This window comes from Sinocyclocheilus rhinocerous, unplaced genomic scaffold (genome assembly GCF_001515625.1).
Source record: "Sinocyclocheilus rhinocerous isolate Xijiao unplaced genomic scaffold, SAMN03320098_v1.1 scaffold234, whole genome shotgun sequence".
Taxonomy (NCBI): Eukaryota; Metazoa; Chordata; class Actinopteri; order Cypriniformes; family Cyprinidae; genus Sinocyclocheilus; species Sinocyclocheilus rhinocerous.
The window spans coordinates 612517-628519 of NW_015644337.1; the positions used below are offsets into that span (position 1 = coordinate 612517).

The 16003-nt window shown below is 37.7% G+C and overlaps 2 protein-coding genes across 6 annotated transcripts in view; both read left to right on the forward strand.

Annotated features, from left to right (window-relative positions):
* Window positions 1-623: 623 nt before the first annotated feature.
* Window positions 624-12624, forward strand: LOC107758123 (interleukin-12 receptor subunit beta-2-like). 2 transcript variants are annotated; one of them, XM_016575787.1, is made up of 15 exons: window positions 624-1069; window positions 1569-1850; window positions 4420-4555; window positions 4668-4819; window positions 5590-5735; window positions 5924-6068; window positions 6510-6586; window positions 6706-6952; window positions 7438-7629; window positions 7717-7818; window positions 9387-9518; window positions 9688-9831; window positions 9991-10063; window positions 11489-11564; window positions 11661-12624. In XM_016575787.1, exons 1-15 carry the CDS (start codon window positions 1006-1008, stop codon window positions 12009-12011), a joined length of 2319 nt encoding a protein of 772 aa, XP_016431273.1. In that variant the 5' UTR covers window positions 624-1005; the 3' UTR covers window positions 12012-12624. The 2 variants fall into 2 exon arrangements, with proteins under 2 accessions (XP_016431273.1, XP_016431274.1); XM_016575788.1 differs by having other exon boundaries at window positions 7438-7473.
* Window positions 12625-13947: 1323 nt separating this feature from the next.
* Window positions 13948-16003, forward strand: part of LOC107758124 (transcription activator BRG1) — a 33839-nt gene continuing 31783 nt past the window's right edge. For 3 of the 4 annotated variants that reach the window (XM_016575789.1, XM_016575791.1, XM_016575792.1), the window contains exon 1: window positions 13948-14040. The gene's annotated coding sequence lies outside the window, so the exon portion shown is untranslated. Of the gene's footprint in view, window positions 14041-14086; window positions 14273-16003 lie in introns of those variants that run through there. The other variant, XM_016575790.1, reaches the window with a different exon arrangement.

Here is a 16003-nt window from a genome sequence, read left to right on the forward strand (position 1 = left end):
AACTGAATTCGGTCCGGTTTTCTGAGCGCAGACACTGAAGCATACACACACAGAAAGTGCGTCTCACAGTGCGCAACTACTCTTTTGCGTCGCATGAACGGAGAATTACACACTTTCCCTGCGTTCCATTCGGAAGGGCTCATCCCTATGCCCTAATCCCTTCAAAGGGTTTGCCCTCCGGAGTGAGAGCTTCGAAGGGTTGAAGGGTGTAGGGGACCAAACAACTGTTTCTTGAAGTGCCCTTCTGCGTCATCCTCACGTGCCCACACGGAGGCGCCGTCATCATGCAAAGAATCTGCGCAAAGGATCATGGGAGCCCGAAGTGTCCATCAGTTGTACCCTTCGAAATCCTTCATTCCGAAGGGACCTTTGAAGTGGCCAGTTTTGAGCACTTCGGTTTGGAACGACCCTTCAATATGGCGGCCATGAATGTTTTCACTCCGAAGTGCCCTTCGGAGGGCGATATATCCCGTTTGGAACGCACCGTTAGTTTCCCCTAAAGTTCATTGCTGAAAATAACTACCTTTGACCTGATTGGCCAACTGGCTTTGCGTAGGCGACGCATGGGCGGAGTCTTTTAATGCATGTACTGACATCTGTGAACTGCTGTGTGTTTACACCATACAGTCTATGGTTTACACGTAAAGCGAGTTCAAGCTTGTCATTTGAAGAGGTTTGAGAACGGTGTCTGTAATTTAATCGACGAAAATTAAACTTATAACTATAACATATAGGAAACCAAAAGGAACAAGATCACAGGAAACAGAAAATGCTCGTTCCAGGATGCAGAGAGCGATGTTACTATTTGTAATTGATTCGTGAAAATAAGACTGACGACTGAGAAAACCGCCGAAGTTCCTTATTGTGCGTCTTGCGGGACAACGATGTAACTCTGGAGTGAAACAAATAAATGTCTGATCGTGGACTTTCCCTGACTGTGTGAGCACTCGCTTAACGGGACGTTGCGTCACACTGGACTTTTTGCGTGCGCGAATGCCGTGAGCGATGGCATGGCAGAATGTAAAAGTGCATTTTGCTACTATACTTTACTTGTGGATATGTTCTCAAGGTGGGCAAAAGTGTTTCGTTTTCAATATAGTTTCGTTCTACCAAATACAAATAAGTATCAGTATATAAATATATTGTTATTTGTGAAATAAAGTGCATTGTTTCGTAATTTAAAACCTACAAACTTATATTTTGTAAAACTATGTACTGTTTTCAATTATATATAGTTTTAATTTATGAAAGAATGCATTTTATTTCACAAATAAAGCAAAATGCTTCAGAAAAGTAAAGTTCTACCAGCATTTGTTGGCAGATGCCACTTAGTTTGTAGTCTATGCAACATGTATTCATTAAGAGTCCAAATACTTTTTTGGGTCACTTTATAGTAAGACAAAGTAGTGTTTTTGTTCTGCAGTAAACAATACAGCAAATATTCACAGGACAGACCATTGAATTCATATTAAACTTTGTCTGCATGTTTTTATGGAACCGAGTTCATCATAGTTCTGTTGCCTCAACTTGTTCTTCTTGTCTTTTTGTTGTCTTTTTTATTTGTTTAGTCTCTTGTGAAGTGGCTGTAAACTGCTGGTGGAATAAAGCTCTTCCTGTGGCCCACAATGTGTCTGTTCTGTGCCACATGAGTACACGGGGAAGAGCAAACAGTTGTGGTCTCTGCCAGCTTTATGTTATCAAACTTGACCACAGACATCAGTTTCCCAGCACATGTGCCAGTACCAAAGAAACCTTCAACTTTTCCATCGCAGCAGAACACCGAGAGCATATTCGCTGCATGTGTAATGGAAATACATCAGAGACCTGCAACGTTACAGTAAGAGGAGGCTGTGAGTATGACAGAATTGACCATTTATTCTCTAATGGCCACATTACTAGCTCTGGGAATGTTTTCTGCGCACACCGGTCCCAGAAATGAGGGTGGTTTACAAGAAAAACTGTAATTACATACAGCATTTGGGTATTCATAAACAGACGTTTTCCGCCTAGATCACACACAACAGCACACACATTATAAATGGAAGAATTACTATAAGGGGTTTAATTAAAATACAATATGCATATTTTCTTTCTAAGCCTTCTGGGATTCCTTGCTCTGTATGATTCCATTGTAAATGCACAGGTCTGGGTAGTAACTGATTATATATAATCTGGATTATTTAATCATATTCCAAAATTTAAATACTTCCAATAAGAAAAATTCTAAAATTAGAATATTCACAAAGCAGTAAATTATTCCTAAAACATTTGTATTTTTATTAAAGGGTTAGTTCACCCAAAAATGGAAATTCTGTCATTAATTACGCACCCTCGTTCCAAACCCGTAAGAGCTTCGTTCATCTTCGGAACACAAATTAAAAGATATTTTTGATGAAATCTTTCTGACCCTCCATAGACAGCAAGGATCCTAACACGATCAACGCAACAAGCAAGGAGATCGGTAAAATAGTCAATGTGACATCAGTGGTTCAGGCATAGTTTCACGAAGCTACGAGAATACTTTCTGTGTGAAAAGAAAACAATAATAACATAATTTATTAAACAATTTGTCTCCCCGAGTTATGTTAAAGGTGCAATAGGTGATTGTCTTCAGAAACATTTTTTGTTATGCTGGTTGAAAGTCTCTTCACATCCCGATAGCAATCATTAAGTGGTCTAAATGTATTTGTATATTCTGTGCGTAGGATCAAGAAATGTTCGTCCAATCAAAACGCTCGGTCCGAGCGATTTAATATGCTTTCCTACCTGCTTGTCAACGTATGTATTAGCATACCTCTGCGCACCCGGTTCGCGCAGACAGGATACTCATCAGCGCGTTCACGCACGCTGTGCAGACAGAGCGAGGATGGCAGGCAAACATCAACAAGCCGATCTTCCTTCCTGGTATTGTAGTACTTTTAAAGATTTCTCACCGGTGAATGACACATGATGTAGCCCAGCGGTTAATCCAGTCCTCGCGCCAGCTCGTTAGAAGTGAGCTACGTGCATGAACTGTGTTCCGATCGATATGATCCCTACACAGAGTTCATTGCTCCCTACTCCCTGAGCAGGGGAAATCCGTTGAAGTTTACTTCACTTCGGAACATGGGCTGGAATTGGGAACCTGATGTAGCCTATTGTAGTAATGTTGTCTCTGGTCTGTGAGTGTAAATGCATTCAGGGGGCGTGGCTTTGGACGGCGATTGCAGGAAGGGTGGGACGTTCGCTTTCAGTGCTATCAGGCTAAAGTTAGCATTTTCCAAGATCTCCTATTGTACCTTTAAGTTAACGACATGAGGGTGAGTAATTAATGACAGAATTTACATTTTTGGGTGAACTGACCCTTTAATATGGTACAAAATCATCCTATTCAGATCAATGTTAGGTCAAAAGTAATCAAAAAGTAGTCAGATGATATTACCTAAAATGTGTATTGTAATAGATTACGTTACTAACTACAATTTTTATGATGTAATCTGTATTCAGAAATGGACTACAATAGACTTTAGTTCGGGTTAGACAGCATATTGAATTTAACACGGATGAAAACGAGGCTGTGAAGGATAGACGTGCAGTCACTGAAATAGCACGCACTGTGTTAAGGTCCTAGATCATGCGATTTTCACAACTCACAACTTCCAAAACTATTTTAATGACGTTTTTGACTACTTAAAGGGGTCATATGATGCTTTTTTAAAGATCATTATTTTGTGTATTTGGTGCAACAGAATATGTTGACATGCTTTAATGTTCAAAAAACACATTATTTTTCAAATACTGTACATTATTGTAGGTCCTCTATGCCCCGCCTCTCTCAAACGCTTCGTACCTGAAATCACATCATATGACCCCTTTAAAGCTTTTATCAGAAAGGCGTTTCATCAGTATGTTTCGCTGAACGCACTGTACTTCTGTCACTCACAGCCTTGTTTTCATTCCTGTCAAAAATTAAACGTGGCGCTACCCTGACTAAGGTCTATTTGTAAGTGACCCACCCATGCATTACTGAAAGTTGTGTTGCTGTAGCTCAAACAGTATGGGCTGATTCCCAGGGAATGCATGCATTGATCAAATGAATGCAGTGTTAGTCATTTTGAATAAAAGCATCTGCTGAATATGTAACTGTTCAATATTTTATTTGGTAAGAGAGCTTAATTAGTTTGAACCTGAACATTCTTTGAGAAATGCTTATGTGTTGAGATGTTGTCCAAAATTAAACAAGGAAGGGGAAGTGTGCGGAACCCTGCTGGCTTTCTTTTGCAGATTTCCCCACATGACTTCCTGTTTTCTCAGTATAAAAAGTAATGGTGCTCTTGCAGCACATTGTGTTGGTTTGAATGGTTATTTCTTCTCCCTTTAACTTTACTTGTTTGGGTTAGTTTCCCTCCAGAAAGTTTGACATTCTTCCATCTTTTACAGATCCACCATCTCCCCCGTCTCACCCTGATTGTGCTATTGAAGACTTGGAAGATGAAGACATTTACTGCTCTTGGACTAAATCCAATGAGCCAATGATTCCAACTGTTTACACCCTTCACTGGAAAGATTATGATGGGTTTGTGTTTTATTATTAAAACCACCATTGCATTATATATGGACATTGTGACGTTGTGGACCTATGTGAGCATCTGACAATGTTTTTTGTGTGTGTGTGTGTTTATATACAGGAATGTTAAATCTAGGGAGAGCAGTAGTGAGAGTGCAGTCATAAACCGGCGTGAGTATATGAAGAGCACTTACACTACAGCATGGGTCACTGCCAAAAACGTGCTGGGTTCTGCACAGTCTGAAAGGTCTTCCTTCAACACGGGCCATATCGGTAAGTCATGTTTACTCTATTATAAACCATTGCTTGCTTTCTTTAAACCATGCACAATTGTATCACAATTTATTGGCTCTATTTGAACCACTGCACAGTACTCAGTATACATACAATTCTGATGATTATTACTATGAATAAGTGTAAAAAAAGAGTGCATCACCTCCAGAGTCTCTCTCTCATATTCATCTCCCTAGATATATACAAGCGTTCAGATGTTTGGTGTCAGTAAGGTTGTTTTTTTTTATTTTATTTTTTTTAAAGAAATGACTACTGTTATTCAGCAAGGATCCAGTAAATTTGTCATATTTTAAATAAATGCTGTGCTTTTGAACTTTCTTGTCAAAAGAATCTTTAAAAAAAAGTTAGCATTGTTTTCTCAAAATATTAAGCAGGACATCTGTTTTCAGCATTGATAATAATAATAATAAATGTTTCTTGAGCAGCAAATCAGCATATTAGAATGATTTCTGAAGGCTCATGTGACACTGAAGACTGGAGTAATGATAATAATAGTTAAAACATTCAGCTTTGTCATCACAGGAATACATTACATTTTAAAGTGAACTATTATTTTCAAATTGTGATTATATTTCACAAATAACAGTATTTCTTTTTTTACTGTATTTTGATCAAATAAATGTAGGCTGGGTGAGCACAAAAGACATCTTTCAAAAGTATTTAAAAAATCCCAAAGAAGTGTTTTATCAGGCAAAAACTGTAAGTTAACTTTGTAGCTAGCTTTTAATCTTTTACCTCTTTTTTCCTAGAACGGCCAGACCCTCCATACAATATAAACCTCACCTCTGACCCACTGGAGTTCATCTGGGACATGTACTGTGACAGAGTGGGCCACTTGGACAAGAGCTGTCAAATGCAGTACCGTGCACGCAATCACATGCTGGACTGGATTGAGGTGAGCGGAGAAAGAGAAACCAGACTGATTAGACTCTATTCTGATTTGGAAGAGTATTTCAACAGTTTTCAACAATGTGAATATATTCTTGCCATGACCATAAAAATACAATCAAATATAATTTTATAGTGCCAGAGATGTGTCAAAAATGAAACTAATTGTGTCTCTGTTGAATTCTCATTGTGCAGGTGGATGATTGCCAGGTCATGTTTGTTTTGGAGGATCCCCAGCCATTCACACAGTACAGTTTTCGTGTTCGCTGCCACTGTGGATACGAAGAGAAAGTCATGAGTAACTGGAGTTCAGTGTATTCAGTCAGAACGCCCCCTGCAGGTCAGAGAAAGACCCCTCATTGCATTAATTAAAGACATTCATGCACTCATTTATTGCTCAGTTATTGTTTTATTGAAGATGGTCTTGATGCACTTGATTCACTCAGCAGTAGAATATGGATGTCAGTCGTGTTTTAGAGTCTTAAGTAGAAAAGCAATTCAGTTTTAAACAAGAGCCACCACCATGTTCTGTATCCAGAATGACTTCCTGTAATGTTTTGGGTCGTTTTGAGTCTCTTATACTCTCCGAGGCTGCAATTATTAGATCAAAAATACAGTAACAGCAATTAAATGTTATTACAATTTTTTCTAATTTAAAATGTCATTTATTCTGCACCCTTCAATCATTTATCATTTCTTTCATTCCTTTTTTTCTAAATATCGTGCCATATAACAAAATCAATGATGATGACTCTGTGTCTGTAATTTTCTCTCTTTTCAGCACCGGTTGGACAGCTGGATGTTTGGAGTGACTGTGCCCCTAATTCTGACAAGTCTTCCTGTAACGTCTATTGGAAGGTAGGGTGTACTCCCATAATGCATCAATCTAATTGGTTCTTGTTTAGTGGGTCAGTCACGATTCAGCAGATCATGAATGAACTGTCAACAGTCTTTCACTGTCATTTGCTGTCTCTCAGGAAATGCCCCTGTCTCAGGCTAGAGGGGAAATTATCAACTATATTGTAACTCTGAAGCTTAAAAATGGCACTGAGGTCAAGCAGGTCACCAGGCAACGGAGACACACTGAACGTCGGCAGCTCGCTAAACAGAGCTGCCTGCAGCTCAGACACTTCCCGCTCAAGCCAGGTGTTATGGGAGTTTTTGTGTCAGCCAACACCTCAATGGGCACATCGGACCCCACATACATGCTGTTTGCTGAGAGGGGTAAGTCAATGCAAAATTCTGATTAAATGTTACAAAGTTAAATTAAAATATTGTATGAAATATTCATAGTAATTTGCATTTGTGTTTCTATTTCAAATAAATGCTGTTCATTTGAACTTTCTGTTCATCAGAGTATCTTTTTTTTTTTTTACAAAAATATGAAGCAGCTCAGCTGTTTTCAACATTTATGATAATAAGAAATGTTTCTTGAGCAGCAAATCAGTATATTAGAAAGATTTCTGAAGGATCATGTGACACTGAAGACTGGAGTAATGATGCTGAAAATTCAGCTTCGCATCACAGGAATAAAATACATTTTAAAATATATTAAAATACAAAACAGTTGTTCTAAATTGCAATGTTTCACAATGTTACTGTTTATACTGTATTTTTGATCAAATGAATGCAGCCTTAACATTAAAAGCTTACCAACCCCAAACTTTTTGAACAGTAGTGTATAATTATATCATATTTATGCCCTGTAGGACAGAGAATGCCTGAGGTGAATCTGAGTGTAATAGGTGAGAGCCAGGCGCTGCGGGTCTCATGGTCCATACACCCACAGTTCTCTGAGAGCGTCCTGGAGTATGTGGTACAGCATGTGTCTGTAGTACCTCACTGTCTGTGCCTGAACTGGGTCAGAGTAAAGAGAACCCAGAGATCTGTCACACTCACAGGTTTGTGTGTGTGTGTGTGTGTGAGAGAGAGAAAGCTGTAGTTTGTTCTGATGCTGATAGTGATTTTGTGTTTGTCTCCATCCACAGGTGACTTCTGGAACTACACAGCTTATAATGTGTCACTGTTTGCAGTCTTCAACAACCACAGCACTTTCCTCAAGTCAGCCATTGCATACACACTTGAAGGAGGTATGACATCTCTTAAAGGGACAGTTCACCCAAAAATGACCCTGGACCACAAAAAACAGTCATAAGGGTCAATTTTTTTAAATGGGGATTTATACATAATCTGTAAACTGAATTAGCTTTTCATTGAATTGTTTGTTAGGATAGGACAATACTTGGCCAAGATACAACTTTTTTCAAATCTGGAATCTAAAGTTGTCCAAATTAAGTTCTTAGCAATGCATATTACTAATCAAAAATTAAGTTTTGATATATTTACGGTTGGAAATTTACAAAATATCTTCATGGAACATGATCTTTATTTAATATCCAAATGATTTTGGGCATAAAAGAAAAATCTGTAATTTTGACCCATTCAATGGGCATTTGGGCTATTGTTACAAATATACCCATACGGCTTATGACTGGTTTTGTGGTCCAGGGTCACATATAAAAAATTCTGTCATTAAAGGCACAATATGTAAAAAAAAATTTAATTAAAATATCCTAAAACCACTAGAACAGTGCTATATATTTTGCTGACTTGTGTACTTGCATTATCCCAAATGTTTCGAAGAATGTTTAAATCCGGAGAAATAAGCAATTTTAACTAGTGACACGGACCGTGTCTATAGTGTCATTGTGTCGCCTGCCAATGACGTCATACACCCTCGAGTAGCATTATAACAGAACTTTCAAATGTATCTAGTATGATAAAACAGCGCTGCTTTTTTTCCCCACATACGCACGACCGGAAGGAGTGGAAGCAGTCGACTGTGGCATAATAAAAGCTCCGCTGCTTTCGAGCCGTGAGTCACGCTCGTTCAGCGGCCTCGTTTCGCTTCGACGGCTTTCAGCCTCCCCCTGCTTCATTCTACTACGTTAATAAATCATTAGCTCATCCATGAACATGATTTCTGCCCGAGTCCCGTCGGATTGCATCGGCTGTGGGGATGAAGACGGCAACTCCCATGATTCCACACTCAGTCACAGCGTCATCTAACTACACCTTTGTTTCTTTGTTTATTTTGAATACGCGCCCTCTAGTGGCAAAAACTTACATATTGTGCCTTTAATTACTCACCCTCATGTTGTTCCAAACCTGTAAGACCTTCGTTTATCTTTGGAAAACAAATTAAAATATTTTTGCTGAAATTCGAGAGTTTTTTGAACCTGCATAGACAGCAACGCAACTGACACATTCAAGGCCCAGAAAGGTAGTAAAAGACATTGTTAAAATAGTCCATGTGACATCAGTGGATCAACCTTAAAGGGATAGTTCACCCAAAAATGAAAATTCTGTCATTAATTACTCACCCTCATGTCATTCCAAACCCGTAAAATAATCTATGTGACTTCAGGGGTTCAACCGAAGAAAATAAAAACAACGACTTTATTCAAAAATGTGTCTCCTCTGCGTCACCCTGGAGCCATTTTGGAGATTATCACATATGTAAACAACGTATGCTGTTCTGTGCCAGCTGCGACACGTTTAGTGGATACTCTCCAAAATGGTGCCAAAATATCCTGTAAACAGTTTTTCTAGTCATATAGCCTTAATGTTTGTATCATCTCTTCTTCTTCCCTGCCAGTTCCTCCTAAAGTCCCTCAAATCCATGTGAAGAACATCTCTCACTCCTCTGCCACTTTGATATGGAGCCCCATCCCTGTACATGAGAGCAACGGTGTCATCCTGCATTACTTAGTGGGCATCAAAGAAACAGGTATGCCATCACAGGAATAAATGACGTTTTAAAATATATTCTATTATATTTAAAATTGTAATAATATTTCACAATATTGCTGTTTTTACTGTATTTTTGGTGATCAGATTGTACTGACCCCATACTTTGATTAGTAGTGTATATCTGTGTCCTTTGTCCTATGCAACAGGGTTTAATATAAGCAGTGACAGAACCAGTATGCAGTTGTCACAACTGCAGCCGGCCCAGCAGTACCACATCTGGGTGAGCGCTGTGAGCGCTGCTGGTGAAGGCGCCAGGAGCTTCACCACTTTCTTCACTGATGAAAAAAACAGTAAGTACGAGAAAGATGAGCTGTTTCTTTCTTCCTTTGGGATTTACATTGCATGCATAATCCAAAATACTAAGACATCCTTGTTTTGCATACAGTATGTAGATCACATATTCAGCTTTAGGTAGTAAACCAGTCGTTTCTATCCATCTCATCTCCTAGGTAATGCTACCCTGTTGGCTGTATTCATAATATTGATGTTCCTGGTCTTATTATTTAGTATTTTTAAGTTGGTGTAAGTATAACCTTTCATCATAATTCTATATGGCCAAAAGTACATGGACACCCCCTTGTAAAGACTGGTTCACACAGAACATTTTTCCATTCCACTGCTCCGTAGTTTTTTTTTTTTTTTTTTTACATAAATACGCGCTAGACAGATGTGTTTGACTGTTGTGCTTGCATCTTTTGCAGCATCTCTAAAAATAAGTTCAACTCTTAAAAAAAAAAAACTTGTCTCGAGTAGGGCTGGGCGATATAGCTAAAAAATGCATCAACGATATAATGTGTGTGCTGTCTGCGTCACTCATAGCACGTGCCTATATCGTGCACTATATCAGAAATTTTTTCTATTGATATCGAAGAAGGTGTACCGTCGATAAATATTGATACCGTTTTATCGCCCAGGCCTAGTCTCAAGCATTTTTTCGCCATTCCACTGTCAGTGTCTCATGTTTTTCGAAGGTGTCAGATTTGACAAAAAAGCCACCTAGTTTTATATATGCAGATCCCCAGTTATTATGGATAGGAGATGATATTCTAAAAAATGCCTCTTAAAAACGCTGTATGCCAAGTAGCAACACTGAACCAGAAAAATAAAATATATATTGACCAATATAATTAAAAAGCAAGAAATGTAATTAATTTATAATTAATTAATGTAAAATATTTAATATCAATATAAAATATTTAAATATTATGGAATATAATAAACAATATAACAATAAAGTAAATTGAATTATAATTCAATAAATTATATTTGTATTTGAATTAGGGCTGCACGATAAATCGCATGCGATATTTAACGCGCATGCGCAAAACCACGTTCATATTCGCGCCATTTTTTGCGCAGCTCGTCAGTGAACAACGGCTCTGTGTAGTTAATGCTGCTCAATGTGAAAGCACGCAGGTGATGGAGATTTACCGCTGATTACAGAACCGACTTTCTGACAAGATGCGCGTTAAATATCGCATGCGATTTATCGTGCAGCCCTAATCTGTTGTAAATAATAAATAGTTGATGAAATGCGCAAATGCATAGATTTGAACATGCATGAGTTGACCAATGCCTTATCGCATGCGATTTATCATGCAGCCCTAATTTGAATTATAAATGCATTAAATTTTTTATCTAAAATTATTTTGAAAGTTTAATTATGCTCTGTTACACCGATGTAAGGAGGGGGGTTTCAGGGACAAAAGGTTGCGATCCGCAAAAGGTACGGTATCCATATGCTTTTGGCCCTATTGTGTATTATTTTCCATTATATTCAGCTATCATCACATTTTGAAATTATGCTCTGCTTTCTATCGCATCACTCAATTTTTTTTAGCATTGGCATCACTGGCATTGTATGCACACACAGTTTAGCGTCTGTGCACAAAATTAGTTTAACCGGTCAATTTGACATTTTGTGATAAATCAATATCTGCTCTCTAGGTACCGACCAACTTGGTGTTTTGTGAAGATCCCAGATCCAATTAACAGTAAAGCATTTAAGCATATGAACTTTCAGGTGAGAATCTAAAGTCTTTTGAGTGTTCCATATGAAAGAGACGTCACACTTACAAAAACAGAACGATATTCATTCATGTTTTGGCTTTTCTTCCAGCACGCGTGGCCACGGCTATGTTCTCCTTCTGAACTGAATATAAAGATCTCTGAGCTGGAGATCGTAGAGAAGCTGGATCGCGACACACCTACTCCTCCATCAGAGACTGAACCGGAGAAGGTTTTAATCGATGTGGAACCCCAACATTTTCAGCTGCCAAATGGACTGGGCAGAACAAATGAAGGTGGAGATGAGCCTGAGGAATCAAACAGAGGAAGCATTTTAAAGCATGGCAGCTGGGCAAAGGAGTACAGCGAAATGGTCGACACTGATGAAGAGGAAGAGTGGTGGGACCAGCAATGTGTCTCGGACTATGAAAGACATTTTTTGCCTTCTGTTGAGGCAAATTAACTTTTCATACCTCAGGATAGTTCATCTGTACTGTAGTGTCTTAAATGGAACAATCAGAAAGTGTTTGTTCCAAGTGTTTTACTGAAGAACAAGGTGTGCTTTTTAATCAGACACTGAAAAGAGTATTAAGAAAGTGTTATTCATGAAATGACACAGATGTATCCGTGAGAGAGGTCTTGCACAACTATGCACAGATTTTTACATTTACAGTCTTCCACACTAGCCGCAACATTTAAAGTTGACGTATATTTTTTGCACCACTAGCATTGTCAAGTGGAATAAGGACTATACAGGTTTCTGGAATACTCTCCCCTTTTGCCATTGGTCAGATGTTCCTGCCTCAAACTCACGCCATTGGTTGAGCTAATGTTAGGAGGGTCAGAGTGCTCAGATAAACAACAAAGTTTTGATAGCTCCACAGTCACATGTGGTTAACACTTTTCAGGGAATTACAACCTACAAATGTCTTATAGTTATCTCTGCACATTAAACCTTGTATTTCAACTTGGAATATACATTGCACATGTGACACAAATGAGACGTTATTACAAGTAGACACAGCACACAATTGAATGTAAAAAGCTTGTTTTTGTACATAATAAATATTTTTTATATGTGAATATGCTTCTTATTTGTGGCTATCGTATATATATATAATTTCTTCACTTATATATACGATAAAGTTTTGCAGTGATTTGTTTGACAGATGATGTAGAATTGGCATGTAAACATAACATAGGACTAGTCACAAGTAGTAGTCTGTGTGGTGTAGTTTACCCATTTTATGGAAGCCTTGTTATGGAAAAAAAATAAGACAAATAACTTTATTTCTCGTAACTGTGATTTGAAATTGTGTTTTTATTATTAATATTTTTTTACGGGCTTCCATTCCATAAAGATATTTTTAGGTTGCCTCAGTCAAAGTTCTGTAATATCAGCATAGTCGACCATATATATATATATATATATATATTGAAGACATTGATATCAACTCAATCTTGTTGCCTCCAAAGCCTTGAATAAAATAGTGACTATATAATAGTACCGGTAAAGTAAACCAGCATAGTTTGTCTATATTTGACCTTCAGATGGAGAAGTGTTAAAGATTATGATTACAAATTAGGTTAATTTAGATAGTTAAACTGATGAGGTTTAAAAATATACTACCATTCAAACGTTTGGGGTTGGTAAGATTTTTTAATGTTTTTGAAAAAAGTCTTTGCTCATTAAGGCTGCATATTTGTTCAAAAATACTGTGAAATATTACAATTTGAAGTAACTCCTATATATTTCACAAAAATTATAATGTAATGTAAAGCTGAATTTTCAGCATCATTACTCCAGTCTTCAGCGTCACATGATCCTTCAGAATTACTCTAATATAATGATTTGCTGCTCAAGAAACACTTCTTATTATCAATGATAAAAACAGTTGTGCCGATTAATATTTTTATGGAAACCATTACTGTTTTTCAGGATTCTTTGATGAACAGAATGTTGAAAAGAACAGCATTTATTTGAAACAGAAATCCTTTGTAACATTTTAAATGCCTTTGCTGTTGTAGTAGACTGCTATTTCAGTTGGCTTTCATATAGAACATAAGCTTCTCAGGAATTTTCTGAAATAAGGCGACTGGTTGCTTGTTCAGAACCTGATTTACTATGCTACGAAACAGCACTCATCTACTGTTCACGACAGAGACAGACATATGAAAAGTAATGGTAGCAAAAACCGAAAATAATACACATATCTATAAAAAATAATATCCAAAGTAGGTTTCCAGAAGGCAACCAGCAGCACAGCATCCCCCATTCAGCCAAGCAGCCTACATTCCGCTCTGCACGAGGCTCAAACCAGGAGCTTCCGCTCGTTGTTGTTAGGGGGCGCTCGCGAGCTTTCAGGCCGCTCTAGAGATACAATCAGACCAGATGGGAGGGGGGAGTGAGAGGGAAAAGGAACTAGCTGAGCTGCCCTTTGTTTCTAGATTTGCTGAAGAGTACGGGGAAGAGACCGGCGCGAATCTATACTGTAAGTCACGCTCTAAACGCGGCACAATGTTTGTAGAACACATGACGTCATGGCGGACTTTTAAACGGATACATTTTGTCCCGTTATAGAACGCGGATAAGTTGTTTGTTTCGCGGGTTTGCTGTGCTCGGATCAGTCCGACATTACACCACCGCAGCAGCGGCAGAATGAATGAATAAGTTTTGGGAATGTAACTCGAGCGTGGGACCGGGGTCAAGCGTACGGGAGGCGGGTAGGATCAATCATCTTAAAAGAGATGCTCGCGGTGTTTACCTCTGAGGTCGAGCTTTATAACTCAAGTTACTCGGTTTTAAAAGCACACACGGACATGGAGAAGCACAGCATGGCCGACTGTAATCACACATACACACAACCGGGTCTTTTGCCGTTCTTTGTCTGACCTTTTGGGTCTTGTTTGTGCTTTTTAAATTGAATTAAATAGTTTAAATAACGTTTAAACTCTCCGCCAACACAAACAGTCGGGTATAAAAACATATCGGGGATGTTTTAACCGGTTTTAAAAGTCGTTTTGTTTTATGTCTTTGACTTTAATGGAGCTCTAATGTTTCTCTTGTTCCCTAGTTGGGTCACGTCCTTAAAAACCACCAAAATAATGTTTAGCTTTGTCGTAATTTATATACATTTCACAAATTACCTGCAGCATTATACCGTGATTTATTATCATGTTGGAAAAAGGCTTTAATGATTGTGGGATATTGTTGGCTAATGTTTAGCTATACAATGTTAGCCGGCTGCTAATTCACGTTAGCATTGGAAAAAAAAACAGAAATTGGCGTTTATTTTATCACTGCTCATTAAAACACTTATTTTTTGATAGAAAATTGTTTTATATCGTAACTAATTATGTGTTTGTAAATATGTGGTTATTTTTGTAAATAAACTCGCAAACAGCTTGTTAACCGGCATATGCATTTTTAGGTAGTAATTACATCATTAAAGTTATTTATTTTGTATTAATTAGAGTTTACTTTCAGCTGTTTCATGAATGAAATACTACATTTGTTTGTGACATATGGTTAAAAACAGTTGCTAAGAGCCAGTAGAAGATGCAAGTTGCATTGTGTTATTGTCACAGGGGCTAGTTGTTTGCTCCAGTGAATATTTATCAGGGTGAATTTGTTTGTCAGTGTTTATATACTTTTTCTTGTTTATTAAACACCATTGAACATTTCCATTGTTATTGGCTGGGAAAAAAATATACGGTTCATTTACCTCTGTGACAACTTGCCCCAGTGGTCTAGCATGTTGTCACAATTAAACACTGACATTCTTTATTAAAGGCTTTCAGCTAAATTTAAAAAAGTTATGATACATTTTATAGCATTCAGTGCTAAAAAATACATTAGTGTAATGTTTTTATACTGTCATCTAATTGTTGTAATCTGTAGTCTGATTTAAAAAAAATAGACTTTAATCTTTTAAATTTTTCATATTTTAAATGCAAGATAATCTAAGATCTGTGATTTGTAATAGCGTAGAGTCTCCTGAATTTTTCTAAATATTTTATTGTTTGTATACGCGCACACACACATTATATATATAGAGAGAGAATTTTTTTAAACCTTTATGCAACCAGGAAATGAAATTCTTGAGATTTAAAATCTCATTTACAAGAGGGGCCTGGCCAAGATAGGCAGCCCATTTAGTTACACAGATTAACATTTGACTGGTGTCTAAAAGACAAACTAAAATACAATCTGATTTAAAAAAAAACTTTGGGCAGGGTCGGCGCCAGAGCGCACAAAGTGAGGGGGCAGGCACAATTTATTGGGGGGCCGCACTTTTTTGGGGGGGGGCTGCTTTGAAAAAAAAAAATTTCTGAATGAAATTTTCAGATGCAACGGGGGAAAAAACGGGATAAACACAAACATGAAACTTGTAAATAAAATAATCTGATATATAGCCTGTACAATTTAATAACATATAGCCTAGTTTGATATAT

Bases quoted from the DNA above. Each gene is read 5' to 3' on its own strand.
- LOC107758123 (XM_016575787.1), top strand. From the start codon at position 1,006: ATGGCATGGCAGAATGTAAAAGTGCATTTTGCTACTATACTTTACTTG. The intron at 6,069-6,509 runs GTCAGAGAAAGA...CTCTCTTTTCAG, and splicing joins AGTCAGAACGCCCCCTGCAG to CACCGGTTGGACAGCTGGAT. The intron at 7,630-7,716 runs GTTTGTGTGTGT...CTCCATCCACAG, and splicing joins GAGATCTGTCACACTCACAG to GTGACTTCTGGAACTACACA.